At 58.9% G+C, this 27341-nt stretch overlaps 1 protein-coding gene across 1 annotated transcript in view; it reads left to right on the forward strand.

The window, feature by feature from the left end:
• Positions 1 to 6468: 6468 nt before the first annotated feature.
• The window catches only part of GRM4 (glutamate metabotropic receptor 4), a 53593-nt gene continuing 32720 nt past the window's right edge, over positions 6469 to 27341 (forward strand). Inside the window, 4 exon segments of the mRNA XM_056361839.1 lie at positions 6469 to 6688; positions 15133 to 15462; positions 15464 to 15916; positions 25013 to 25229. Of these exon segments, the coding sequence (XP_056217814.1) occupies positions 15397 to 15462; positions 15464 to 15916; positions 25013 to 25229 (736 nt within the window). The 5' untranslated portion in view covers positions 6469 to 6688; positions 15133 to 15396.

Below are 27341 nucleotides of genomic sequence, written 5' to 3' on the forward strand. Positions count from 1 at the left end.
CTGCAGGGCGTTCGCTGCCGCTTGGCGTTAGCTGGAGAAGGGTGGAGGATGGTTCATGCCGGCGCTGGGTCCGGCTGCGGAGAGCTGCTCGTGGCACGAGAAACCTGTCTGCTCCCTGTTCCTCGGCTTTCTCAGGAGGGTGGGAACAGCTTGGGAGAGGAGGAGAGCTGGGTCCACTTCCAGTTTTCTCTGCCTCTGGGTGAGGGCTGGCATCTTGCTCAGCCGCGGTGGGGAGGGGGAAAAAATTAAATCCATGTGTTTTGTCAAAGTGTTTGTGTGTATCCATGGACAACTCTGACACTTTCTGTCTGGAAATGTCCCATGTTGGCAGTGAGTAAAATAACTGTGCTTTTTGTGCCACCAGCTCAGCTGCTGAGCGCTTGGGTTTGGGGGATCCCTGGTGAATCGGGCAGTGGCTCCTCTACCTTCTCATTTATAAGCTTCTCACTGGGATGGGATTCACCAGTTATACTGGGTGGGTCAAACTGGGGAGCACAACCGGCAGCAGCCCTCGTGCTCTCCAGCAAGTAGCAAAATGGGGTGCCAGGCTCCCAAATCCCCTCTCCCTTCCCGGTATGGCCATGCTGGAGCAGCAGCAGGACATCACCTGGAGGATGGAGTCAGCTGAGGGCTGGAGCAGCGGGGTGGAAAACCTCCATTTGTGCAGGTTATGGTGATACCCCAGGTGGGTATCACATGGGGATACAAGTTATGGGATGCATGGGGAATAAATGTAGCTCGAGTGATGCTGGGGGTGCCAAGCACGTGGTGAAATGTCACGCTGCCCAGGCAAGCTGCGCCAGGCTGGCGTGTTTCTATCACAGAGCTGCCTTGCTTATTTAATTGAGCAAAACTCCCCGTTGCTGGAGCCTCCAGCACCTGCTCACAAGGTCGGTCCTGAGGGTAAAGCCGGCAGCTTCTCCTTTCCCGATCCATCAGTGCACTGAGCCGTGCTGGCCTCTGCTCCGCACCCAGGGGTGCGGGGTGGGTGCTGTGGGGTGGGTGGCCCTGGTGCTGAGGGCTGTTTCCTTGCCCGCACTCTTGCCGTTAGGTGGAAGTGTTGTAGAGGAGAAGAGCGCTGGTGTTGCCCGGCTCCGGGCTCCCAGAGCAGCAAAAGCCAGGCATGAGTCCTTTGTCCTCCCGAGACACGGAGGCAGTGAGGTAGAAAGGGGAATTTTTAGGTTGGCTACACCCGGGAGAGAGGAATAAATCCCCAACAAGCAGCTCTGACACGGCAGCTGGAGGCGGCTCGGCCAGGGCTGGATATGGCCACGGAGCATCAGTGCCCGCTGCTCGCGCTGGATCCCCAGCGTCTGCTCCATCCCCTCAGTGCTGGCATGGGCTCTGCTGGGAAAAAGCCCCCCAGCCCAGGGAAAGTCCCCCCCGGTTGGTGGTCTCCAAGAGGCAGGTCTGGCTGCTTGGCCTCAGTCAGGGTTTTGCTGGGGGTCCCGCATCCGCTGGCTGGGATGCAGGTGCCTGGCAGGATTCCCGGCTGCACGGGGGCTTGGCAGCCCCCAATGTGGGCGAGGGGCAACCAAGGGGGCTGCCAGGGAGCTGGCACGGCTGCAGCAGCCTTCCTCACGAGGAGGAGGAGCTGTCATCACTCACAGCCTGCAGCCGAATCATCCCTCTTTCATTGCTAATTCCTCCCTGTAAGCCTGGATAGGCTTCCCCCCCCCCCCCCCTGCATTTCTTTAAAATGCAACTCTTTCCATCAAAATCTGGTTAGTCATGAAGCGTATAATGAGTTTTATATATATTTAAAATGGTCTGACATTCGGCATCCCATTATCCTCACTCCTCGAGAGAAACATGGACTTGATGTGTGAATGTTGATCCAATAACAGTGCAGTCAGTACCATTTTTGCTCCCTGAAATATCCGTATCTATTACCCATATTCATGTGCTGTTTGTGTGTAGGAGTCTCTTTCTTGTGGAAAGAAATCCAAGGCTTTTTTTTTTTTTTTTTTTTTTTTTTACCTTGGGCCTGTTGTTTAGGTATTTTTTTGGGCAAGCTGACTTATTTTGTTGCTTGGTTTTGTTTTGCCATTTTGTTTATTCTTTTGGTAATCCCCATCTCTGGCTCTAATTGCCCAACACAGGGTAACTCAATGGCTTCTTGCAAGCGGCTCATGCAATTTCTGCTGGCAAATGGCTGCGGGGGGCTGAGCCTGGGTCACCCCACTCAATACCAGCCTGAAACACCCTGCAAACTTCCAGCACTTTTCCCATTCCCCATCCTCTTGCTAAGGTTCTCTGCCTGACGTCAGTGAAAACTTTCCCTTTGCTGCAAAATCCCCCGCAAGGAGCAGGACAAAAATGTCAATGTGTTCTTCTTTCTTCCTTCTTAAATCATTCTCCTCCTCTTTTCTTTTCTTGCAAACCAGCCTTTCGCTTCCTCCTGTGCCACTGCCACCAGCCAGGAGCCCTTGACCTGCCGTGTCCCGTGTCCCTCTGGTGCCGCTCCTCCTGGCCAAGGTTGTCCCCCAGACAAGTGGGACACCAGCAAAACATCTCCAACTCCCCCAGTCTCTTCCCCTGCAAACTTATTTTTTCTTTAAATACACACAAAAATAGTTCTTACTGGGACTCTTGCTTTTTAATTGTGTAGATATTACAGGTAATTACAGCTCTATTAATATTTCAATTTGAATTAAAGATTTTTTCCCCACCCTTCTATCCAGGTGGGAATGAAATCCATACCCAAGGCAACTGCACACTGGCAACAGAACCCACAGATAGAAAGGACCGTGTGTGATTCCTGAGCTTCTGTCTCTTTGACATGAGCGACCCGTGAAGAGGAATGAGGAGGTGCTGGCTTGGCCATAAATTATTCAAAGCCCTTTTGCAGAGCCGAACCGCAAAGTCCAGTCCATAAGATGTGGTTTTGTGCTTTCCTATATTAAAAAAAAAACAAAAACAAACAACTGCAAGCAGAACGTCTTCCTGGTTGGTGCTTGGTGGCTTTAGCAGTGGACATGGTGACCTTCCTTGCTGCAGGAGGACCAGAGCAGTGGGAGGGTGGATGCTATGGGTGCTGTGTGGCTGGCTGGGGGACAACCGTGGGCTGAGTGGGCTCGGGGAGTGCCAAAGCCTCCTGCCTGGGGGTCTGCAAACCCTGGAGGTTCAGGGAAAGGCTGCTGGTGGCCCTGGGGATGCTGGGGCACCCCATAATCCCTGGATGGACGTGAACACGGAGCTGGGACTTGGCTCAGGGTGTGCTCTTCCAACCCTGCCTCCAGGATGCGAGAGGCAGCGACTTGCTCAGTTCCTCTTGCTTTGAGCCTGATGAAGCCATATCGATCCTGCGGAGGATGGAACTGCATCCATTTGCTGACGGTATTGAACTCTCCTGGAATATTTGATCATCTTATGACCCCTGTGCCCAGGAGGAGCCCTGGCAGCAGCAGCAGCGAACTTTGCGGGATTTGCTGGAGCGCTCTCAGGGGAACCCCACGCACGGGCTGCTTCCCTGGCATCGCTGGGGCATCTCCTGCCTGTCCCTGTGCTCCCCTACCCATCCTGCTCAGCTGCCACATCATGGCCTTCCCCATCACTCCAGGGAAGCGTGGCGGCATTGGCCTGAGCCGGCTTTCCAAATGTTAATTGTGTTTTGACATTCTCGATGGTGACACGAGCGCTGTGATATTTTGGCTTCTGGCTGACAGCAGGGAGAAGGGCGTGAGAAGGGGAGACGTGGTCTGTGAGGCTTGGAAAGGAGAAAGAGAGACACTGCCAGCTGCAGCTGTGGTGGCAAGAACATCCCCCAATTCCCTGGAACTCAGGTCGCCAGGGCTGGGTGATGGTTGTTTTCCATCAGAGCCAGGGGAGCATCGAGCATCCCTGGGCGAGCAGGCTGCCGGAGCAGTTCAGGTGCTGCTTCAGCCCAAACTTCTGCATAATTTAGCCCAGACACCTTCCCCCAGTGATTCTTCAGGACCTGGGAAAAGCTAAGCAGGCTGGCGTGGTGTCCTTGTGCCTGGGGACACAGCCCTGCCCCAGTGCCGCGAGACCCCAGGCTGCGAGTGGGATACCCTTGTTTCTCCTTGAAGGCAGAGCACATGTCTTACAAATCCCCAGGAGCTGAGGGCTTCACCTGGCTCGGAGCAGAAAGCTTGACCTCAGGGTGCCTCCGAGAGCTGCTTTTGGTGAAGGGATTTGTGTCCGGCTTATCCTGCGGTGGCTGGAGCACCCTCAGCCCTGGCTTGTGGGTGACTCACGAGCCTGGAGCCCTGGCTGGTGCCTCTGCTGTGCCCTGAGGCTCTTCGGGGCTTGGGGCAGGTGAGGGGCTCCTCTCCTCCCAGGGGCTCCGTGGTCCTGGGCACTGATGGGTGCAGACCCCCCACTCCTGCCCATGACTCTGCCCTACATTGTGCCAGTCCAAACAGCCCCTTTGGGTCACCAGGTGATCCCAGAGGTGGGTCTATGGTTGGGTCCTAGGGGGTCTCCCAGATCTGTTGCAGTGTTCCAGCTGTTGCCCATGGTGGAGACAATGTGGCTTCTCGACTTTTGGACCCCCCTCCCCCCCCCCAGCCACTCTGCTCCCCATGCAGAAGGGCCTGAGTGAGTCCTTGCTCCCCTGAGAGCCTTTTGGAAATGTCAGAGCCCCCCAAGACAGGCAGATAGTTGCTGCCTGGGAGCCTTGCTCGGGGACCTGAGGTGCTGCTGGTGGGGCAGATTGCAGCTGGGAGCTGGGCTGTCACTAGCATCCATCCTTGTGCCCCCTCCCCATCAGCCACAGTGCAGAGATCCTTTTGCTTCCATTCCTGGCACTGGTGCTGGCACAGCTGAGGTTGCACACCATGTGTGCATGCATGGGGGGGTGGACGGGTCTGTCCCCCTCCCGGGGCTGCCCTCCCCTGCATCAGAGCAGAATAACAATGAGAACGGCTCCAGCTCTTGCTGTAAACGAAATCGCTGCAACAGCCTGGTCTCTCTGCAGGCGACAGTGCTCTGGGCGCGATCCCGTGAGCATCTGAATCCATGGGAATATCGCCACTTATTTTAATGGCAGGAGGGCGGCTGGCCAGCTTTTCAGGCAAGTGCATCTCACTGGAGAGCACGTAGCTCCTTCAAAGGCCTGGCCAGGGTATCGTGCTGGGAGCTGGGCAGTTCTGAGCGCTTCTGAAAAACCAGCTCATCACCAGCCCCCCGAGCAGGATCTGTGCGGCAGGGCTGCGATGGCCAAGGCCGAGCCCTTCACACCGGCACCAGGACTTGGCTGACCTCACACCAGGGCTGGTATTTTGCTATTCCAAGCAAACAACACAGATCAGTCCTTAGGGAAGATGAGGCTGGAAATGTGTGTTGGAAAGGCTGTGCTTTGCTTTTTGGTGCTCAGAGCGGGAGGTGGAGCTGCAGAGAGCCTTCCCTGCTGCCAGACCCCTGATTTGTGTGCAGGGACCGGGGTCCCTGCATGGGCTGGATGCTCTCGAAGCCCCGGTGTAGGGGCAGGTGTACTCCCTAACTGCTCCAGTGACCGATTATCCCGCAGTCATTACCATGATGGATCGGAGCAGTTAATGTGTCAATGGCCGTTACTAGGGGGCTGTGTTTTCTCTGGATTAATGAATGGACACACCATGACGGGCTCCTTGGAGCCACCAGGGCCTGGGGCTGGTGGTTTGGTAGCCAATGGAGGCGATGCGTGAGCTGTGCTCCACGTGTGTGCAGAGTGGGCTGGTGGCGTCACTTGATGGGAGGCTGAAGAGAAGGGCAATGGCTTCGGGCAACGAGCATCCTCCCTTGAGCATCCTTCCTTATCACTGCCCTGGGGAGCTGCTCCCACCACGGGGAGGGGAATTTAGGGATGGATTTGTTAGTGGATGCAGTGGGAGCCACAGCGTCCCAGCAGCTGGGTGCGGGGGACCCTTCCCACGCCCCCAGCACGTACCGTGCTCCTTGTGGGGCTGGGCAGAGGCTGGTGCATTTGCACCCATGGGAGCAGGCGTGGACCCCCACTTATGCAAATGCTGAAATTAGAGGATTGCAACCTGGGGGAGGCTCTTTAGCATGGGGGGGGTCTGGATGCCCGGGCTCGTGCCAGCCCTGCTGCGGTGCTCATGGCTGCGACGACGGCTGGAGGTGACGGGCAGGGACAGAAGGACAAGTCCAAGCAAAATACATCTCGATGCAAAGACCAGGAGGGGAGAGAGAGGCACGGGGGACTGCAGGGGTATGAGAGGGGCCGGGTCCACTCCCCCCCCGCCGGCCGGGGCTGTCGCTGCCCGGCGGGGGGGGGGCTTGCGGGGCCGCAGCCGTGCCCCCCCCTCCCGGGAGCCGGGGGGCAGCCGGGGGCGGCCGCGGGGTCCCCCGCGGTGCGCTAGTGCTTTAAAAGGCTGGCAAAGCCGGCGGCGGGCTTCCCAGCGCCTCTTCATGCAAAACTTCCCCGGCCCCAGCCCTCCTCCTCCTCCTCTTCCTCCTCCTTCTCCTCCTCCTCCTCCTCCTCCTCCTCCTCCTCCTCGGCGCGGCTGCGGTGCGCGGAGCGCGGCGGGTCCCGCCCGGCTGCGGCTCGCTCGGCTCCCCGGGCCGGGCCGGGGCTGGGGGGGCCGGGCTGCCCCCGCCGCATGCCGCAGGGCCCCCCCGGGCTGCCGGCGCCCCGCCGGGGCCGGGGGCGGATCGCGGCACCGGGCAGCGGCCGCGGGCGGAGACGGGGTCGGCGGCGCCGCCAACTTCGCGCTGCCCGCGGGTAAGTGCGGGGCGGGCGGAGCATCCCCGGGACGCCCGGGACCCCCAACCCTCCCGAGGGGCTGGGGTGCCCCCTCCTCCCCCCACCCCAGCAACGCTCCAGCAGATTTTCCGCCTTTCCTTTTTTTTTTTGTTTGTTTGTTTTGTTTGTTTTTGTTTTTAGGGGGGGCTGCGACAGCGGGGGCTGCAGCAGGGAGCCCCCTCCACAGCAGGGAGCCGCCTCCAGCCCCAGTCTGTGTCCCCCCCTCCGGCAGCTCCCCGGTTCCCCCCTCATCCCATTATTCCTAGTTGTGGGGCTGCGGAGCACTGCCCCTCACCCCGCAGCATCCCCGCCGTGGGGGGCACAGGGGGACCCCTCCTTGCCCCAGTCAATAAGCCTGTCACCTTTGTCCCCAGAGGTACCCGTCGCCCCCGTGTGGGCTCCGGGGAGGGGGCTGTGGGGGGGGCTGGGGCTGGGGGCTGTGGCCGAGCCGCAGGCGGGTGGCTGCCCCCCCCTCGCCGCAGCGGGCAGGGCCCGCAGAGCCCGCCGCAGGGCAGGGCAGGGGGAGAAGCAGCCGCTGCTTTGCCCAGCTCAGCGGGGAAGGGGCTGCCCCATGGAGCTTGGGGGGGGGGGAGACCCTTCCCCAGAGCTGGAGCGACCCCACGGAGGCATCCCGGGTTGGGAGCTGGGAGCCCCGCTCTGGGTGCAGACACGCTCCCAGGTCTGTTTTCCTCTCCGGAGCGCTCTGGCAGAGCCGATCTGCCTGGCTCCGGGAGCCGCTGGGGAAGTTGGCAGCCGTGGGAAAGATCCACACAACTCTCCCACCACCTGCCTGGGAACAGCCCCGCCACCTTCCTCCTCCTCCTCCTCCTCCTCCCGGTGTGATGAGTTTGCCGTGCTCTGCCAGCCGGCTTCTTTTTCTGGGGGCTGCTTTGGCTTTTGCGGGGGGGATGCCCGCTGCCTTCGGTGGCGGCTGCGACGGAGAGGCTGCGGAGTGAGTCATTGCCATCGCTGCTACCGGGTGACCTGTGGCTGGGGGCTTGGGGGGGGGGGGGGGCTGGGGTGACCGAAGCAGGGCTGGGGTGACCGGAGATGCTCACCGGCGCTGGCCGCTGGCCCACGGCAGGGCCTGGGGAGGGAGAGAACTGAGCCGATCTGTTGAATGCAGCGAGGAGCTCGGGGAAATGCCAAGAGAACTGCCAAAAGAAAAAAAAGCAAAGCGCTTTTCCTTCCCTCCCTCTGCTCCCTGTAAACAGGGATTTATCCACAGCAGGGCAGTGGGCAGGGGGTGCGGGGGGATGTGCTGGGCAAGATACAGGCTGGGGGGGGGGGGGGAGACCCTCCTCCCTGTGACCTGCCACCTCCGCACCGAGCCGCGGTCCGATGGGATGTGCAGAGATCCTGGCTGCTTTTGACCAGCCTGGCTGAGCCGGGGGGATGCAGTGCTGGGGACCAGGGTGATGGTGGTCCGATGGTGGTCTGCCTTTGCAAGGGGGATGGGTCCCCACGGGCACAGCAGGTTCCAGCTGCCCCAGGCTGGGGGGGCACAGGCAAGCCTGTTTTGGGGAGGGCAGCAGGTGCTGAGCGGGTGGTGCTGAGCTGCACTCTGGGGTGTTGGAGCAGCGGAGGGGGAGCTTCAAGGGGATTTTACAGTGGGAACTGAAGCTCGGACGCAGCCGTGGCCCGGCCCCCCATCCCAGGGGCCAGCATCACCCTGCAGAGGAGCGTGCCCGCTCCCTGAAAAAGTGTCACGTGCTTCAACTTTGGCATCAGGCAGGAGGAGGATGGATTTGTCAGCTCAGCCACCCCCTTCCAGCTCTTCCCAGAAAGGCAACGGCTTGAAGATGTGGCAGGTCCTAATTATGACATACGCGAACCCGCTCCTGCTGCCCTCCCCGGCTTTGTGCCCGCTGCGGGCACTGTATCATCCTCTCCGGCTTCATGTCTAATGGAGGAGTTTCCTCAGCAGGGTGGGCCGGTTCCCTGTGCCCTGGTGCTGTGGATAGCCCTGCACCAAGCCCAGCTCAGGATGGGCGTCTCTGCCCCCCCCCGGGGCTTTCCCAGGCTGGGTATGGGCAGGGGATGGTGCTGCCAGACCACGGTCTCGGGGTGTAGGTGTGATGGGGAGCAGAAGCACCACGCGGTGTCACGGGCACCACTGGGGACCGACAGTCAGCTCTTGCTCTGAGCCAGTGCCGTCCCAATTTGCAGAAGGTGATCAAAAATTAATTGCGGGATTTTGCTGCACGTGGCAGAAGCAGGGATGAGCGCCGGCTCCTTCCCTCCCTCCAGCCTCTCCTGGCTGGAGCTCCGTGTGCTGGCTGCCGGCGGAGACCCCGCGCCACCTCCCGCAAGGTGAGCCGCTGCGATCTCCGCTTGTTCCGCGGCCGGATCCTGCTCGCCTTCCCCTCGCTGTGCCATCCGATCCTTCAAAATGAGGGATTAGTCCTGGCCTGCTTGGCAGTGGGGAGGGAGAGGGAAGGAGAGAGCTTGGCTGCAGTTAAGGAGATATATATATATATCTCATGATAAATATGTCCTAGGTCTGATCCGTGCTCAGTGGGAGCATTTTTCTTCGGACTTCAGCATCCTTCAGGGGATGCTCTGTGGCAGTGAAGAGGGTGGTGATACGCGGCTTTGCCCGCTGCGGGGCTGTGAGCCGGGCGCTGGCAGGACGCGGTTGCAGAGGGGTTGAGTCGGCACCCTGGCACTGGGCTTGGGCTTATGCAAGCGTTGCGATATCTGTTCGTGCATCGATTGAGGCGTTTCTGGGGGATGCTGCATCTTGGAGCACGTCGGATGGGTTTTGATGTTAAAACCCGGGGTCTCTGCTCGCCGCTGCCTGCCGAGCCGTGGCCTTGCTTTTCCTCTGAGCAAACGCCGGGGTACTTGACCTGAATACTTAAGGTTTTGCCTGTCAAGAGAGAACTTAACCTGTTGTCCCCTTCCTCTATGTCTAAATTCTGCTATACTTAATGGAGCTTTTGTGATTAAAAAAACCAGGAGCCAAAACGAACTTCCCTGTAATCGCTTGCAAGTGGGGAAGAGTGAGCGTGCGCTAATTGGGATATTGTGCTGCATGCCGGCTGGCCCCGCTTACTGAAGGAATAGCAGGTGGGGAAAGAAATGGCCTTGATTTTCAAAAAGATGCTGGCGAGCTTGCGGCAGCCAGTGTGGCAGAAGCCGGCACAGCCCTTCCCGTGCTGGGGCTGGGCTGGGGAGGTCTCCTCGGTGGTGGGCTGATGGGTGGTTGGCTCCTTGGCAGCCAGGGATGGAGTCACGCAGGTGAGTGCTGGGCACAGCCTCTTCGCTGCTTATTCCTGCGTCTCCTGGATTGTGTCACCAGCTAAGCCTTTGCCTGGTTTAATAAGCCCTGATGCAACTGGGTGGGCTCAGCACAAAACCAGTGAGTGCCCAGGTTCTGAACTGGGAGCCAACAGGTCTTGTACAGCTGGAGGAGCCCCATCCTGCTCTAAGATCCGTGGGAGCAGGGTCTGCTGGCGGTGGGGTGGGATGCTCAGGATAAGCCCTGGCTGGGATCTGAATTAACACGCCTCTGTGCTTTGCCCACTGCCAGCGGTGACGAAGCCATGGTGGTTAGCGCTTAGCCGGCGCTCTGGTTGATGGCACACGAGATGTGAACTCGCCTGCCTGCAGTGGCGTGGGCTCCATGGAGCTAATGGCAGCAAAATGACTTGGTTTTGACTGGGAGTCCTGCAGGGCGTGGAGCGAGGGAGAGAAATGGGCCATTCCCTTCCTTATTTATTTAACCCCTAAAGGAGCTTTTTCACTGCCCGCAAAATCCCTGTGTCACGGGGCAGGTCTGGGGGGCTCCAGCAGAGACCCTCTGTGCTGTGCCGCTGTCATGGGCCAAGTCTCCTCTGGCCCCAGGCTCTTGGGGTTGGTCGGTGTGATTTGGGGGACACTCTGGGCTGTTTTTTCCTGGGGCTGCAGCAGCACCAAGCTGGGGAAGGGAAATCTTGCACACAAAACCCAGGCGATGTGTGGAGGGGGGGGCTCCAGCTGCCCCTCCTGGAGGTGCACCAGCCCCATGGAGCAGCTGCGAGCACTTGCCTTGGCTGCAGAGCCTTGGGATGCAGATCGCCCTGGCGGGATGGGCTGCCCAGCTCCGGGGCTGTGTGTCTGGTGGCTGTGGTCACCTCTGGGCTCTGTGGGACATGGTGAGCCCGGATGATGTTTCTCTGCAGCCCTGACTGGTGCGGCGCTTGCAGGGATGCACAGGAGGAGCTGTGGGAAGGAGCTGCAGAGGTGAAGCCCGGGATGGCCAGTCCTTCCGCCAGGCACTGGAGATGGGTTCACAGCACGAGCTTTGTGGGGTGCAGGAGAATTTTTAATCAGCGCTGGATTTGTCCTGCCCAGCTGAGCCCTCACCCTGCCCCATCCAGGGACCTTCGTGGATGGTGATGCTGGTGCTGGCCCGTGGCTCAGTGGCATGGCCACCACTAGAGGGGAGCAGGATGCCACCATGCAGGACCGGCCCTGTGTCCTGGGGTGCTGGGGACCCGCAGGGCAGGGGTGCAGCCCGGTGCTGAGCACTGCCCCTGGCCCCCTTGGCTCTGCCCATCCCAGGGCAGCAGCAGCCCCAGCACCCGCATCTGCAGCTCCTGGTGCTCCTCAGATTGGTCTGGCTCGGGCCAGGCAATGACCCTTGCCTGGGTTCTGGAGATCCGCTGGGTTTGATTAGTCCTTGCACTGCTCTCCAGACTGCGGATCTGGCTGTGGCACAGCCGGGATGAGGGTGACAGAAAGGCTCATTCCTCACCGACGATGTGCTTGCGGGGAGTGGGAGGAAGCAGCATTGCTCCTTCCTTTGGTGCAGTGATAAGTGCCACACTGGGCGTTTATCCCACCCCCCTTTATTGCCACCCTCGGTACCTGCACCTGACTTATTGCAAATCTGCAAATATATCTTCCCCTGGGGTGGTGGTGCTCCCATGGATGGGGCAGGAGGGTGGCTGTGTCCCCTCGTTGCCTGTAGCACGTGGGTAAGGCTGTTCCCTGCTCCACGAGCACCTGCTGTAGGCAGGTGTCTCCCTCCAGATGTGCATCTGCCTCCAGATGTGCAGCACCAGCCTCATGGGAGGAGGGCTGGCTGCTCTGGGGAGGTGCAGGAGCCCTGCGGATGCAGAGGCTGGTCTCACACCTCGGAAGAAGGATGGCTTTCCCTCCTTCTTGTCCTTGAGCTGTAAGGGGCTCCTGCTGGCTCGCCCAGCCCCCACGCGCTGCCCACCCCCTCCGGCCAGCCCCCCAGGGCTGGGTGCATCCCTGGCACGGGTGGGACCAAGGTTTGGGGTCTGTGGGGAGCAGCGGCTCGTGTGTGACCGTGGGGATGCTCAAGACAGGTGGAGGGTGACAGTGGGAAGGGGACGCTCATCTCCTGCCCCTTCCCGGTGAGTGCTCAGGCCATTGGCAGCACAGGCTTATCGGGTAACTCAGGCTGCATCTCCCTAATGATTCAGCGAAGGATTCAACCAGCTCCCCCCTCCCCTTCCCATTATTTGCGCTTTCTTCTTGCCTGCCGTGATATTTTTACCTTCAGTTCGTTCAGATTATATGATCAAAGGAGGCACAAAGGGGAGAGAACAGAGAGGAAAAAGCTTGAAAGAAGAAAGGGAGAGGCTGTGGGCTCTGAGGGCACTGCTGGCTCTGCGGGAGCTGCTGGGGGCTCGCAGGATTTGGGAGCAGGTCCACGTGGTGACCATCGCACCTTCTCCAACGGGCTGAAATGTCGCAACTCCAGGGGTGAGGGTGTAAGAAATGACCTGATTTCAGCTGATGCGGGGCTGGGGGGGCGGGGGAGGGGCTGGCTGTGGTGTTGGCGCACCTCTGGGTCTTCCCATCATCTGCTCCCTCCCCATGGGCAGAGCTTGACCCGCTTCCAGGCTGTGGCAGGAGCCGCTTTCCCCCTCTCTGCTCCCGCTGCTGCTGCATGGGATGGTTCTTGCAAAGGAGACGGGACGATGTGGAGGGTTGATCCCTGTCCTTGATCCCAGTGGGAGCGGGGCCGTGCTGGTGGGAGCTCTCCTGGCGGCAGGGCAGGCTGGGGTGGGTGCTGTGCTGCAGCACTCCAAGCTCCTGCCTTTCGGAGCAAAGAGCTTGGCACTGGGTAATTCTGGTTGCTTAAAAGCCCCGGCTGTCAGAAACGCTTTGGAGATGGGGCCTTCAAGTGGCTCCGACGGACAGGGATGTGCATAATTTATGGAGGTGAGTTGAGGCAAAGGGCCCTCCTGGCTGGGGCGGCTGCGGAGCAGAACCTCCTCCGTGGTGTAACGGGGCTCCATGGTGTAACGGGGCTCGGCACAGCCGGCCCTGGCGGGCAGCACCCCTCGGGGCTGGCTGAGGATCCGGCCCGGCAGGTGTGGGCTTGGATGCCAGGCTCTGTGCTCGAGCTGAGATTAATTTAAGCTCTTTCTTCGGTCTCGCCGTTGCAGTCTGTCCTGCTTGGGGAATGCATTTGCCTGCTCCGCTCTCCTCTGCTTTTGGAGCTTTGCATTAATCATGCGCTGCCATCGCAGCATCCGTCAGCGGCTGCTTGGAGACAGCAGGGACGGGCTGCAAGGGAGAGCCTTCCCCCAGAGGGGAAACTGAGGCAGGGGGCTATGCTGCTTGGGCAGGGGCAGCTCCGCAGCGTGGGGAGGGGGATGAAGGGCTGTCCTGCCTGTGATCTCAGGGCCAAGACCGTGGCAGCACCCTGTGCCTACTCAGGGGGTCTGTGGTGAAAGCAAAGGAGACAAGGTGAGGGCACAGGGGGCTGCGGGAGGGTGGTGAGAGGTAAGACCCCCCCAGGCTGCCCCACAGCTGCAAGCAGGAGGCTGCCAAGAGGGTGTGGGGTGGAGGGGCTGGGCTGGGCTGAGCCCTCTCTGCCAGCTCCAGCACTGGCTCTGGAGGAGCCAGCAACTCCAAGACAGGGTGCGTGCACCAGTGTGCTGGGGTGGCATGGCAGTTAGTAGGAGCAGGTGGGTTTTTTCCATCTGGTGAAAGGACTAAATCTCACCCTGTGAAGGTTAATCGGGACCCAAGGGTGCCTGGCTGCTCTTCTATTGCTGCCTCTCCAAAAAGAGCCGCTGATGATGCCGAAATGCTTCCCATCGGCTGCACTTGGTGCCAGGGCTGCTGAATCCCTGTGGCCCTCGGGGAGGTGTTGGGATGTGGGTCAGGATGCAGCGGGTGTCCATGGGCACAGCCTGCGCGCATCGCTCAGCCACCGCTCCCGGTTTTTACTCCCAGTTTTCCCAGGGACCATTTGCTCCTTCCTTCCCGCCCCGTGGGCACCCAGCTCGGGGTCCGAGGAGCAGCTCAATGCCCTTGGCACACAGCTGACCATCCATCTTGCCATTTTCAGTTTGGGTGGACCCTCAGGGTGCTTGCCTAGGGCAGCCAGATAGCCAAACTCCCACGTGGCTCGGGCGAGACCTCGGTACCCATCGATATTTGCTGCTGGAAGCTGTCGATAGCGGATGCTTGCGAGGAAGCAGCTGCTGGTTTGGAAATCAGTGGCCTGAAGGAAGAGCAGCAGGAGCAGCAATGCTTAGGGTAGCGATTCAGATCCGTGACGCTGGCTTTCGGCAGTGCCTGGATGTGTCGGCTCTTGCTTAAGATAGAAATCAGCTCCGAGCCCGCTTGGTTTGCAGTGCGGCGCTCGAGACGTGGGGACTCATGGCAGGCGGTTGAAAAAGCTGTTAGGAAACAGCCCCAGGTCCTTCGGCACCTCCTTGCTTTGGGCTCGGTGGTGCAGGGGATGGGGGATGCACGTGGCTCTGACCCCCACCAAGGGCATGAGCCTGGCAGACCTGGGAGGAGGCTTGGGAAGATCTTCAGTCTTGGCTGGCTTTGCTGGGGGCAGGAGCTCATGTCTGGCAGGGCCGTTGATGGGGACAAGGAGGGGGCAGGTGGGTGCAGCAGGGGGTGCTCCACTCAGTAGAGGGGGTGTTTAGAGAGCAGATTTCTCCCCACATCATCTTGGGGTCTAAATCAATCTTGGCTTTAAAGCGGCTGCTTCGCTCCTGTGCCTGGCTGTGTCCTGGGGCAGGAAGGATGCTCTAGGGCAGGCAAGAGACCAGGGCTGTGGGTGCATGTGGGGTTTGCCCCCCTCTGAGCACTGTCTAGGAGCCTGTCCCGCCCTGGCAGCTCCCTGAAGAGGGGGTGGGATGGGATGGGGTCCCAGGGTGTCACTCCAGCCCTGAGCTGGCCACTGACCTGGCCCTGCTCCTTTGGGCAGAGTGAGCCGGGGGCCCCTGCACCAACCCCCTGCCCAGATGCAGTCTGGGCTGAGCCAAAGCTGCTGGCATGAATCAAAAATCAAGTGAATCCCAAATCTGTGTTTTGCAGTAACCCCCAGTGCTAATTTCTGCCAGCATCCCTGATGAAAGCACGGAATAGCTGATGTCCTCTTCATGCTCCTGCTTAATTTTCTCTCTCCCTCCTGTTCCCCCCTCCCTCTTAAGGGCTCCGGAGGAAGGATTCGAAGCTTTGCTTGGGCTCACATCTCGGCTGCCACCTCCTCTCCCTGGCATAGCCATGCAGACCGTGGCACCCTCCTGCAGCCCGGCTGCCCGCTGCTCCCTGGGGGCTGGCATCACCAGTGGGAGCTGCTGACGGTGCCGCGAGCGGGAGCCCACCGGGAACCATGCTGCCCGCCCGCGCCAGCCTGGCTCCCTGACCACTGCCGGGATTTGGGCTGCGAGCTCTGCCCCATCACGGCTTTGGCGATGAGCGGGGGTTATTTTTGCATGGAGCGTCTGTCCTTCTGCCTCCTCCTGAGTGCCTGGAGCTGGGGGGTGGGCGCCCGGGGGTGCCGCCAAGCCCAAGGGCCAGGGCTACCCACACATGAACTCCATCCGCATCGACGGGGACATCACGCTCGGGGGGCTCTTCCCCGTGCACGGCCGGGGCGTGGAGGGAAAAGCCTGCGGGGAGCTGAAGAAGGAGAAGGGCATCCATCGCCTGGAGGCCATGCTCTTCGCCCTGGACCGCATCAACAACGACCCCGATCTGCTCCCCAACATCACCCTGGGCGCCCGCATCCTGGACACGTGCTCACGGGACACGCACGCCCTGGAGCAGTCGCTGACCTTCGTGCAAGCCCTTATCGAGAAGGACAGCACCGAGGTGCGCTGCGTCAACGGCGGCCCCCCCATCATCACCAAACCAGAGCGCGTGGTTGGTGTCATCGGTGCCTCGGGCAGCTCCGTCTCCATCATGGTGGCCAACATCCTGCGGCTCTTCAAGGTAGGGTTTGGCAAGGGTAAAAAGAACCGCCCGGCAGAAACACCGCGAGTGTTTTTGCAGTGTTTCTCCACGCATGCCTCTTCCACGGCTGAGGGTAGGGAGGAGCTGGTGTCTTTAAAACCCTTCTCCTGCCTCCGCTGTGTTCCCTGGGATCCCTTCATCCATTCTCCTCCAGTGGTGACACTTTTAGCAGGAGGATTTTTCTCTCTTCTCCTCTGGTTTTGTGGCGAGGGGGGATGCTGATGCTCCTGGTGCCAGCGGGGCTGTGGGAGGGCAGTCGCCTGGCAGGGGATGGATGGGGAGGTGGGCTGAGTGTGAGTGTGGGCTGGGATAACGCAGGCTGGAAGGACTGTGGGGGGCTCATCCCACTGCCTGTGCCCACCAGGACCATCTCTGGGCTCAGACTGGGTTGCTCAGGGCTTGGTTGTGGTAGATCTTAAAAACTTCTGAGGCTGGAGGGGGTGCCGAGGATTTCTGGGGTGCAGCCCTGGCCCCCCTTCCTGGCTGGTACTTGAGGGGGCTTGGACAATCTGTGGGAGCAGTGTCACTGGGAGGGTCAGCCCGGGGGCCCCCTGCCCATCGTGTTCAGCACCCTGTGTGTAAAAAGTCACATAAAAGATGCCGGGCACCTCCCTGCTGTGGCTGTCACCTATAGACTGTCTCAGCTGCCTGCAACAGCTGAGAGTTGGGGGTGTTTCAGTATAGGTCCCCCTTACACAGGTTATGGGGGGTGGCTCATAAGGGGGGGCGGGTTATACCCCCAAAACATAAGGTCACGCCTGAGCCAAACGGCTGGGGAGCTGCAGGGTTGCCACGTCCACTGCTGGGGTGGAGGCGGCTCTTGCTGATGGGCTGCGAGGGCGGCTGTGACCGCTCCGTGCTCCGGCCCAGGGGACATGGGCCAGGCTGGGGACACTTGTGCTGTGCCACTGGCCCCGGCTGCGTGGGGGGGAACAGGGGGCTCAGGGCTGCGGTGGGACACGGGCTCCCCCCGGCTCTCCCTACCAGCCGCAGGAAAGCCGAGGAGTTCATAATTACTCTCCCCTCGCTGTGCATTTATTTATCTGCATCAACATCCCTGGGCTAGAGAGTGTTTGAACAAGAGTCCCCTCTGCAGCAAACGGCAGGGAGAAATATAAATACTCTGCACACCCAGCAGCGGTGGGAGCCCCTGCTGCCCCCGGAGTGGGGTCCCACCTCTTCCACCCCTCCCAGCACCCCGGAACCTCTCGGTTCTGCAGGATCGGGGCCGTTTTCCCTTTTTTCTTACCTTCCTCCTCTGCCAGCCCAGTACACTGAGAGCTCTGGGTGCCCTCTTGGGAGGGCTGGAAGCTGTTAGCAAAGACGGAAAAACCAGATCGCTGATGGAGTTTGATTTTTCTGGGTCCCTTTTTTTAAAATGTGTTAATGTTCCAGGCGACGAGTGAGAAGGCTATTCAATAATTAAAATAATATAAATTAGAGGGAGCGGGAGGAACTTAAAAGCTATTTGCCGAGACAAAAAAGATTGAATGCTTGCTTGGGAGAGGAGGGAGGCGACAGGCAGTGGGAAAGGAGGAAGGAGACTGACAGTTGGAGGAGTGGGGATATAGGGATACCTACATCCTTTCTAGATTATGATGGTTTTTTTCCCCCCTTCTCATCCAGTTTTGCTCCCTGGGCAAAGCAGCTGTGACCTGTGCAGGGAGGATGTCGCTGAGCTCAAATGCACCCACGCCGCAGCCTTGCAGCCAGGCACCAGTGCCGCTGGTGGCTCGGTGAGGGCACGTCCAGAGCCCTGGGGGTCCGCAGCAACTTTAAAACCCAGAGTTGATCTCAGCCCAGCGTGACAGTGTGGAAATGCAAGTTGATGGACAGGCAGGTAGAGGATGGAGACTTCAACCCCCCCGGGTAGGGGGATGCAGGGTGACCTCAACCATTCCTAGACAGCAGCGAATCTCTGGGGGATGGGGTGTGCATGCAGGTGGGCTCACCCCTGGCCGTTCCCAGAGCAGGGACATCATTCCCATGGGATGTGTGGTCTCACCTCACCTTGCTGGGCCCAGCCACATTGCTGCAGCAGCAGGGGCTCGGGGATTCCGGGGTCTCTTCCCCCCTGCCATGACCTGAGAGCTGCTGCTGCTCTTTGTTATTCAAAGTTTATAGTGGGTTTATGGCAGGGACATGCTTAAAATGAAAATAAGGCAACTTCCATTTCACGCTGCCGCTGACCTTTAAGCACGGGTGACTCCACTCTGAGGTTCAGCAAAGCATTTGCCTTCCCGGGTGTCGCTGCACAGGCAGTTGCCTTTGCCTGTTCCCTGGGGAATGATGCTCACCGGAGCTCTGGCTCCTGCTGTGGCCTCCTGGCACAAGGCGAGTACTGCTCACATCCCCCTCCGAGTACTGCTCACATCCCCCTCCGAGTACTGCTCCGAGTACTGCTCACATCCCCCTCCGAGTACTGCTCACATCCCCCTCCGAGTATTGCTCACATCCCCCTCCGAGTAATGCTCCGAGTATTGCTCACATCCCCCTCCGAGTATTGCTCACATCCCCCTCCGAGTAATGCTCCGAGTACTGCTCACATCCCCCTCCGAGTACTGCTCACATCCCCCTCCGTGTTCCCTGGCGAGGGGACGCTGATGGGAAGTGCTGGGAGCCAAACTGGTGCAACCTGCTCCCGATGCTGGGGGGAGCACTGGAATGCCTGCCCTGGCTGGGGGTCGGTGCCCCCTCCCCGTGGGCAGCTGGTGGGGGGGAAGCAGGGTGGCGTTTCAAGTGCCCTCCAAGTACTTTGATTTTTTTTTTTAAATTGCTGAAGTGGTTCTCTGGGAGGGTTGTAGCACATCCAGACACAAAATCAATTGGAAAGTCCAACCAGGCAAGGAGCAAACAGCATCCCCCCCAACCCGTCCCTGGGTGTGCGCTCGCACCCCTGCACCCGTGGGGATGCAAGCAGGAGCCGTCCCCTCCCTTTGGTCACCCACATTTCAGCGATGGGTCCCCTCACCACCGCTCCAGCAGCAGTAGGTGGGTCACTGCAGGTCTGCATCCCACCCTGCAGGTGACAGCAGCCCCCCCAACTTGTCCCCAGGAGCCTGGAGCAGCCCCTTTACCTCCGGCCGTATGCATGGCAGAGGTGGTTGTTCCTGCCCCAGGATGATGCTGTCCCCCTCCGTGGTCCCTCGCCCCATCCCACGCTCCCCTCCCACGCATCTCTCCCTGCTCCCTTCCCATGCAGCCCACCGGCCCTTCCCCACCGGCGGTGAGCCTTGCCCCTCCCTGCCAGGGTTTTTGTTGCTCCTGTGCTACATAAATACGTAACGTGTCCTTTTAGATGCCACTGCCTAATTAAAGCTGTACATCAGTGGAACAACTTGCAGATGCGGCATCCTCTGTCCAAGCTGGCTCCCATCCTCTGTCCAAGCTGGCTCCATCTCTCCTCGTAGCTCTGCTTGCAGAAAAAACCTTCCCCCAAATCCCTGGTCTCGGCTCCTTGCGATAGCATCTCTCTGGCGTCACTGCAAGAGCTTTCTGGCATGCTCCAGCTCCTTCCCACCCCTTTCTGCTAGCTTTCCAGCCCCAGCTCTACGTACTTTCTCCTGAACCACCACGGTGATGCTGGTGTAAAAGGAACCAGGTCTGTCCCCTGCAAATATGATCCCCAAAAAGCTGCGTCGGGGTCTGGGGTTGCATTTTTCAACCCCACCCAGAAAGAGCTGGGACGTGATGAAGCCTAAGTGCTCAGCTGGGGTGAGGAGCATCCTTGGCCAGGGGAAGGACTCAGCACACGCCGGACACTTTGAGGTGCTTGTTTTCTTTGTGGCAGTGAGTGCAGCAGCTCTTTTTAGCACAGGGGTATTGTACAGCATGAATAATTCACCTTACGGAGGACGATGCCAGTCGTGTGTGTGGCGGGAGCCAGGAGTGCTCAGCACCTGCAGGCACATGAGGTTTTGCTGCCTGGGGCTGGGTTGCTGCAGCTGGGGGTGTGTGTATGTGTGTGTGCAGAGCTGGATTAGACCCCTGGTGCTGAGCCCCCCAGGTTTGTGTCTGCTCCCTGTAACGGGGGATGCCCCAAGGCTTTGGGGGCAGTGGGATGGGAGGGCTGCTGCATTCAGCACCACGCTTCCCCACTTAGTGGGTAAATAACCTTCATGAAGCCAGGAAGGTGGAAATCGGCTGGGGGACTCTGATTAATCACCCGCTCCTGCCACTTCATTTCCTTGTTCTTCACTGGGTTTATTAAAACAAATTGCAGCTGCCTGGCTCCCCCAAGCTGCCCTGGCCCCGCAGCCCCAAGCTGTGTCCCTGGGCTGGGCGAGGAGGAGCGGGAGGCTGAAGGCAGGGGGACCGCACTTTCAGCCAGGAGCATCCCGAAGGGCAGCATCCATGGCTGTCTGCACCCCATGCTTGGGATGGGAGCTGGGGTTTGTTTTGGAAAAAGGGATGCAACCACCCTTTGGCAGCACCGGCGTTATCCACTGGAGCTGCCTCCCCAGTGCAGGAAGCCTGGTCTGTGGGCAATTAAGAAAAAGTTTTCTTTCTCATCACTGGTTTTCCATCTGCCGCCAGCACCCCCAGCTGAGCTGTCTCCTTTCGGCATCAGCCGGTGCCAGGGCTGGCCGGGAGAGCCTCCCGCAGCTGCCGTGCTTCCCGGTGCTTTATTTTTTGACAAGAGCCAGATTTATTGAAGGAGACCGAGCAGCCTGTGCGTGGCTGGTGTCAGCCCCGGCGCTGGAGCTGCCTGATTTAGATGCTCGGTTGAACAGGTCACGACAAAGGAGCGGGCAGGTCGGGGAGTCTGTGCTCCCTACCCTGAGCTATGTCCTCTCAGGAGTGGCTTCATCCTGGTGGCACTGGCGCTGGGAAACGGAGGAATCTGGTATCAGCTCTGTCTTGTGGCGGTGTGCCGTGGTCCCTGAGCGATCTGCCTGCCCTGTGTGTTAGGAGCAGCCCACCCCCACCCCTACCCTACATTTTCAGCTGGGGAAAGTGAGGCACGGAGAGCTGGTAAGCAGCCCAGGGTCTGTGGGATGCGGGAGCTTTATTGCTCTCCAAGGAGATGCTGAGGGCTGCTGGACCCTGTCTTGGCACTGGGCCTGATCCTGCAGCCCCGGGGAAGGGGCAGTGGCACAGGGGCTGCAGCTCATTCTGTTCCGATGACAAAGTCTGACCATCCCCACTCAGCCCCCTCGCTCCTCCAGCCCCTGCGGTGCTTTACGCTCTCCCTAATTAAAAGCTGCTGTCCAAATGGCTCGATGATGGAAATTCTAATTAAATCAATTCCATCTTGTCGGTGAACCAGAGGTTTGCAGAAGATACGCATGAAATTAATAAGTGTGGTTAGGGAATTAGCTGCCTCTGACCCTGCTCCTGGTGTGGGGGGGTCGGTGCAGGAGCCCCTTCTCATGGGGATGCTCCCAACTGGTGTGTGAGGCTCTGGCCACGCGATGGCCCATTTGTTTTTTGGTTCCTTCCCTCCTGGCTGCTCGGGCTGATGTTCAGATTGATGGTTTAAGCCGTGCTGAAATCACCGCCTTTGCCTAATTCTCCCCAATCCAGAGGGATTCTGTCCACCGCTGTAGGAAAAATGGCCCACCAGCTCGGTGTTCGTGAAATCGGTATGAAATCCAGGTGCTTTGGCAGTGGGTTTGAGGTCGATCACACCAGCCCATTGACCTAAGGGGCTGGGAGGAGCAGGATGACACCCCCGACCATGGCTCTCGCCTGCTCTCTTACCCTGAGGGGCACTTCTGCAGGCTGGGGGTGCTTCTGGATGATGCTGACCCTGTTTTTTGGTTCAAAAAAAGGGAGGAAGGAGGTTTTACCCCCTGCTCTGGCATTACTCCTCACTCTTGATGGGACAAAGGAGTCTTGAGGTGCAGGAGAGCTGGTCCCACTGATTCCCCCCCGCCCCAGTATTTATCCCAGGCTGGAGATGAGCCAGAGAAGGTACCACCGGTGCCCAAATATGCAGCTGAGAGGCCAAATTTCCAGCTTTGGCCTCCCCGCTACATCCTTCTTCTTTCTAAGAACCCTGAATTCCCTGCCTGCATTTTGCTTTTACGGACCTAAAAGGACTTTTGTCTTTTATCTGAGAAAATAGCTGGTGCCAGGAGCTGGGCTATTGCAGACCAGGAGATCAAAAAGGCAAAGGGGAGGAAAAAAGGCAGAAGTCGTCTATGAAATGGTCGTTTGAGAACTGGTATTTTATTTTCACTTCCATCCAAGGCAGAGGAATAAGAGAAAAAAGCTCTTTCCATTTGTTTATTAAAATACAGCTTCCAGTTTATAGCCCGTAGATCAACAGGTAGTTTCTAGGCTTCATTTTCCAGCAGAGATTCCGGTGGGATGGGCAGCCTGGGGGTTAAAGCCAGATGTGCCCCAGCTGTCCGAGCTTGGATGGGATGCGCGGTGGAATGGGGGAACAGCTGGGAAGTCTCCATCACCAGCGCTCTGCTGAGGAGGCAGGGATCTGTTTAAACTAAACCACTTTGCAGAGAAAAAAAATCATTGAGAAAGGATCCTCTGGAAAGACAGGGTTGCATCCCTGCCCCCCAAAATCTCCTTTGACGTGGGCACTGCTGCTTTCCATGCCCACTTGACCTCATTGCATGGGTACGCTGCCTGCATCACCTCCATCCCAAGCCCCCGTGTCCATCCTTTGCCCGGCACCGCTGTAGCCAAGGCAGGAAGGATCCTGGCAAGGAGAGCAGGCGCGGAGCAGCCCCCCCCCCCCCCGCCCCGTTCCCTCCCCAGGATGAATGATTGCCAGACGAGCGCCTCACCTGCTGAGCAGAATTTTAATCGAGTCTCATGTACCGGCTCCTGGTCACAGATACCCAGCGAGCAGATCACAGCCCCTCGGAAAGGAGCACAAAGCAGATTGTCACACAGAGTAATCCTATTTGTGTCTTGATAAAGATTCCTTCCTCTCCCACTCCTCCTCCATCTCTCTCTTTTTTTTTTTCATCTTTTATTTTGCAGGTAGGTGGAAGGGTGGCTGCTCCTTTCTGGGGGCCTTTTAGCATTCAGGTGGAGTCGTGAGTTTATAACACTGGTATTGCATTTTAATAGAGAGAGAGACAGGAGTGGAAGAGGGGAAAATAACGGAGAAACAAAGGAGAAACTGTGCGGTGCAGCCTGGGAGCAGGAGCGGAGGAGAATGGAGGAGGTCCTGGGAGGGTTGGGAGACCTGGGAGGGTCCGTGGGGTAACTCTGGTGCACGTCTCCCCATCCTTGGGATGCTGCTACCCTGCTGGGCTCCCAGTAAGGTGGCTTGGTCTTATAACACCAACTAGGATTCCCACAGATCCCCCCCTCCAAACCTCTCCCTGTCCCCTCCAAGCCCACCCAGGTGTTTCTGCTGCTGGGATCTGGCTAATTGCTTAACGGGGACTGGTGATGGGTGAGGCCGAAGCTGATTTAGGCATCTGGCATCGCCCAGGAGCCTGCTGAGCCCAGAGGATTACTGGGATCCCTTGCAGTCCCCTGTGGCTCTGGCAGCATTTGCGCTCCTGCAAGCTGCCATTACTGAATTATTCCTAAATGGATTAGCGGGAGCAGGAGAGGGGGGAAAACCCTCTGAGAGCCGGGGGCTGCTGCTCGGTGCCTGCTTGCCCCCAAGCCATGGAGTGGTTTGGGGTCGGCGATGCCCTGGGCTGTTCCTCCTCCGTTTGCTTGGTCCTGGCACTGAAGCAGCATCCGCAGGAAGGTGAGAGGGCAGCGGGTGGCTGGATCCTGCCACCGGCCGTGCCCGCTCCGGGTAGGGCTGTCGATGTCTCTGCTGTGCTGCTGCCCTGTGGCTCTGGGCGCATCCCGGCTGAATTTAACACCTTCCCCAGGTTTTGGGCTCTGCCAGCCCTTGCAATGTGTGGGGCTGCACCCTGGAGAGGTACCTGCTCGGGTGGGGGGGCGAGGGGGTGGTGGACGGGGCTGTCTGGGTGCTCGGTTTGCCTTTGGCAGGGAGCTTCAGGCTGGTGGGGAGAAACTGGGCTTGATAATTTAATAAGCCTTTTCCATCTTTAAGATAAATTAACATCTGTGGTGTGTTTTGGAGATGTAAAGTGCTGTGTAAGTGTTAAGCATTGCATGATCCTGCGGTGCTAAATCATTCTAATGTACTGCGCGAGGTGCGGTGGCTCAGGTTAATTTAAAGGGCTTATTTATGGCTTGGGTGGATGGGACCTGGTGGGGTGGGGTGGGATCTGTCCTTCCTGGGGCAGGAAGCCAAGGGGAGACCTTGGGAGTGCTGTCCAGGGCAGAAATAAGGTTTTCTCTTTGGCGTCTCCCATGTTGGGTACTTTCGATGTTCAGGCAACTGGGGATCCTGCTGGGTGTCCCTGAGCTTCAGGTGGTCCCTGAGCCCCGATGTCCCCAGGGGCTGAGCTAGCCTGCGTGGCCAAGGGTTGGAACCGGCTTTCCCTGCGTGGTGCTGGTCCCCTTTGCCCAGGCAGCACCCAGAGGTACCCACAGCTCTCGTGCTGGCTGGCACCCGCGGAGCACGGGGGGGAGGTCAAAGCAAGCAGGGAGGCAGGCAGGCGTGGTACATGCAGCAATGAAAGCTTGGGATGCTCTGAACCTCTCCTTGCAATGCCTGGGACTGCCCAGCTCCATGGTGGACCTTGAAGGGACTTGTTGGTGTCTGCTCTGCCCTGGGGCTGGGCTCTGTTCTTCCTTGGGAGATCCTGGAGTCCTTCTGACCTGCTGGGCAGATCCTGGAGTCCTTCTGACCTGCTGGCCTCTGTGTGGGCTGGACTGGAGGGTGCAGAGATGTGTGTCTTGGCATGGGTTAGGGTGGTTTTGTGTCTCCTGTGCCCAATTATGCATGGAAGCTACTGGATCAAAGCCTTTGGGTTTCCACCAAGACCCAGTAGAGCTGATCACCCACCACTTCATAGTCTTCCTCCATAAGGTGCTGGTCTTGGGTGCTGTGGAGCATCCCATGCCTGTCTAGTGGCACATGCTCCCACCTACCCGGTGGTCTTCCTTGATTTCCACCCCTTCCTTCTCCAGAGCAGGGCTTTGGGAGCATGGGCAAGGTGAGGGCATTGCAGTGGGGTGAAGATCACCTCTTTCTCCTGATGCTTTGTCTTGCCCCCTCCATCCCAGATCCCCCAGATCAGCTACGCCTCCACCGCGCCGGACCTGAGTGACAACAGCCGCTATGACTTCTTCTCCCGCGTCGTCCCGTCTGACACCTACCAGGCTCAAGCCATGGTAGACATCGTCAAAGCCCTTAAGTGGAACTACGTCTCCACCTTGGCCTCCGAGGGCAGCTATGGTGAGAGCGGTGTGGAAGCCTTCATCCAGAAGTCCAGGGAGGATGGTGAGTAGGTTTCTCCTGGGATGGGAGCTTGGTGTGGGCTTTGGAGCAGCTGGGGCTGGAGGAGAAAAGGCAATGGCTGGGGATGGGTGGATGCATCTGGTGGGCTTCTCGGCTTGAGCTGCGATGTGATTGTGGCGCACGAGCAGGGCTAGGTGGCATGGTTCTGGGGACAGCCCTGGGGCAGTGTGGGTTTTGGGGCTGCCCTGCTGATTGCAAGGACAATGTGGTGGCCAGCAAGGATCCAAACTCTCCAGCAAGGATTGGGACCAGCAATCCCAAGCTGCCTCCACTCTGCAGGGCAGGCTGCTTTATTGCTGCTGGCTCTTTTTGGAAAACATCTCGAGATCCCATTCCCTGCTTGCCAGGAGACCTCAGATCTGCTGAGCTTCCTCCATGGCTGAGCCACGGTGCTGGGCGCGTTCCAGAAGAAAAGGCTTTTACAAATACTCCCAGGTTTTAACAGAAAATAAAGTTGGCATCACCGCGTGCTTCGCCCAATTTTAGTGGAATTATCCTCGAGGGCAGGTGCTTTAATTTGTCTATAGGCTTTGGACAGGCGGAAAGTCTGTGCTCAGCAAAACTCTTTGGGAGGATTTGTCTGGAGTCAGAAAGATTTTGCTGACAGGAGCACTGGGATGCTTAGGGGGGATTAGCAGCCTTGGGAATGGCAGAGGAGCTTGTGGGTACCCGCTGGTGGCCGAGCATCAACCCTGGATGGGCTGGGCTGGGTGAGGAGCCCTGGGGATCGCTGTTATGGGTGCTATCACCATGAGTGCAGAGCCACCCTGAGACCCCACGGAGTGACCGGCACAGCACCAGGGTCCCTCCTGGCTCCGGCATCATCACTTCGCCTCCACAGCATCGTGTGCACGGGGTGGGATGGGAGCTAAAGAGTGTTTTCCGAGGCAGTTAAAACCCTGCAGTGCACAGGCTGCTGCCTATTACTGGCTTAACTGTATCTGAATGGCACATTAAGTTCTGGCAAAATCGGTGGGACACCAGCCTATCTGGAGCTAGTCAAACTGTGTTACGGCCTTATAAATGGATAAAGGGAATAAAAACTTCTAGGTGACGAGCTCCTAATCAAAGCCCTATAAATAGGAACAGCGTTAATTCTGTCTTGCGTGCACGCCCTGGCACTGGGAACCGGCTGTGCTTTTAATATGCAGAGAAACCCATCTGGGGATTCAACCTGGAAACTGCTCTTCAGGATTTTAACTTGAAAAGCAGAATATTTTTACGGGGTTGTGGTTGAGCAAGAAGGAGCGTGTGGGGATGCTTCGGAACAGGCGGGTGCGATGCTCGTGCCCTGGGATGGGGATGCAGGTGTGAGCAGTGCTGGGGTGCCCGCGCCGAGCTGGGGTTGTGTCCGCGCAGTCGGGTGTGACGGCGAGTTGCTGCAGGGGATGATACGTGGATCTGCAGATGCAAAGGTGCCGGGGGGGGGTGCGTGGGTCCAGGGGTGCCCTGCAGGGTGGGGTGCCCCATGGAAGGGCTGCGAGCAAAGGGCTGCCCTTATGGCGATGTTAACAGCTCCCAGGGTTTGTAAATGCAAACAGCAGCCCCAGCTGGTTAGTGCTGATAATGAGATTCTCATCTGACTATAGGAGCAGTAAGGGAAAGCAGCCTTTTTTGGGGGAGGTGGGGGCATTTTTGCATTATTTCCAGCATTTTTCCACCCAAAAAAAGGGAGTTTCCATGCCCGCCTTGGGCCGACAGAATCTGCCCAGCGAGATGCCCAGGGCAGGGCTGATGGGACTGCTGGGTGACACAGGGGGGGGGTGGGGGGTGTGACAGGGTGAAGCAGCTTCGTTAGCCTGTGCCTGGCTCTGTTGTGCCCTTATCCTGCAGCAAGCAGGGCTGGAGGATGCTCTGCATCTGCTCCAGCACCCATGGTGCTGCTCCCCGGGGTGCTGGGCTGCACATGGCTGGGGTGAGAGGGCTGGGGCACAGGCAGGATTGGAAGCCACGCTCCTCCTCCATTAAGCACCAGTAAGGAGCGGTGGTTGTGACTGGTGGCCCTACTGCAGCGCGAGCACTTCTTCTCTCGGATACCTGTGGTTACCGCAAATTCTTATAACCAGATGGTTAACGATATGACAGTGTAATTGC

The sequence above is a fragment of the Falco biarmicus genome, chromosome 16 (genome assembly GCF_023638135.1).
Source record: "Falco biarmicus isolate bFalBia1 chromosome 16, bFalBia1.pri, whole genome shotgun sequence".
Lineage (NCBI taxonomy): Eukaryota > Metazoa > Chordata > Aves > Falconiformes > Falconidae > Falco > Falco biarmicus.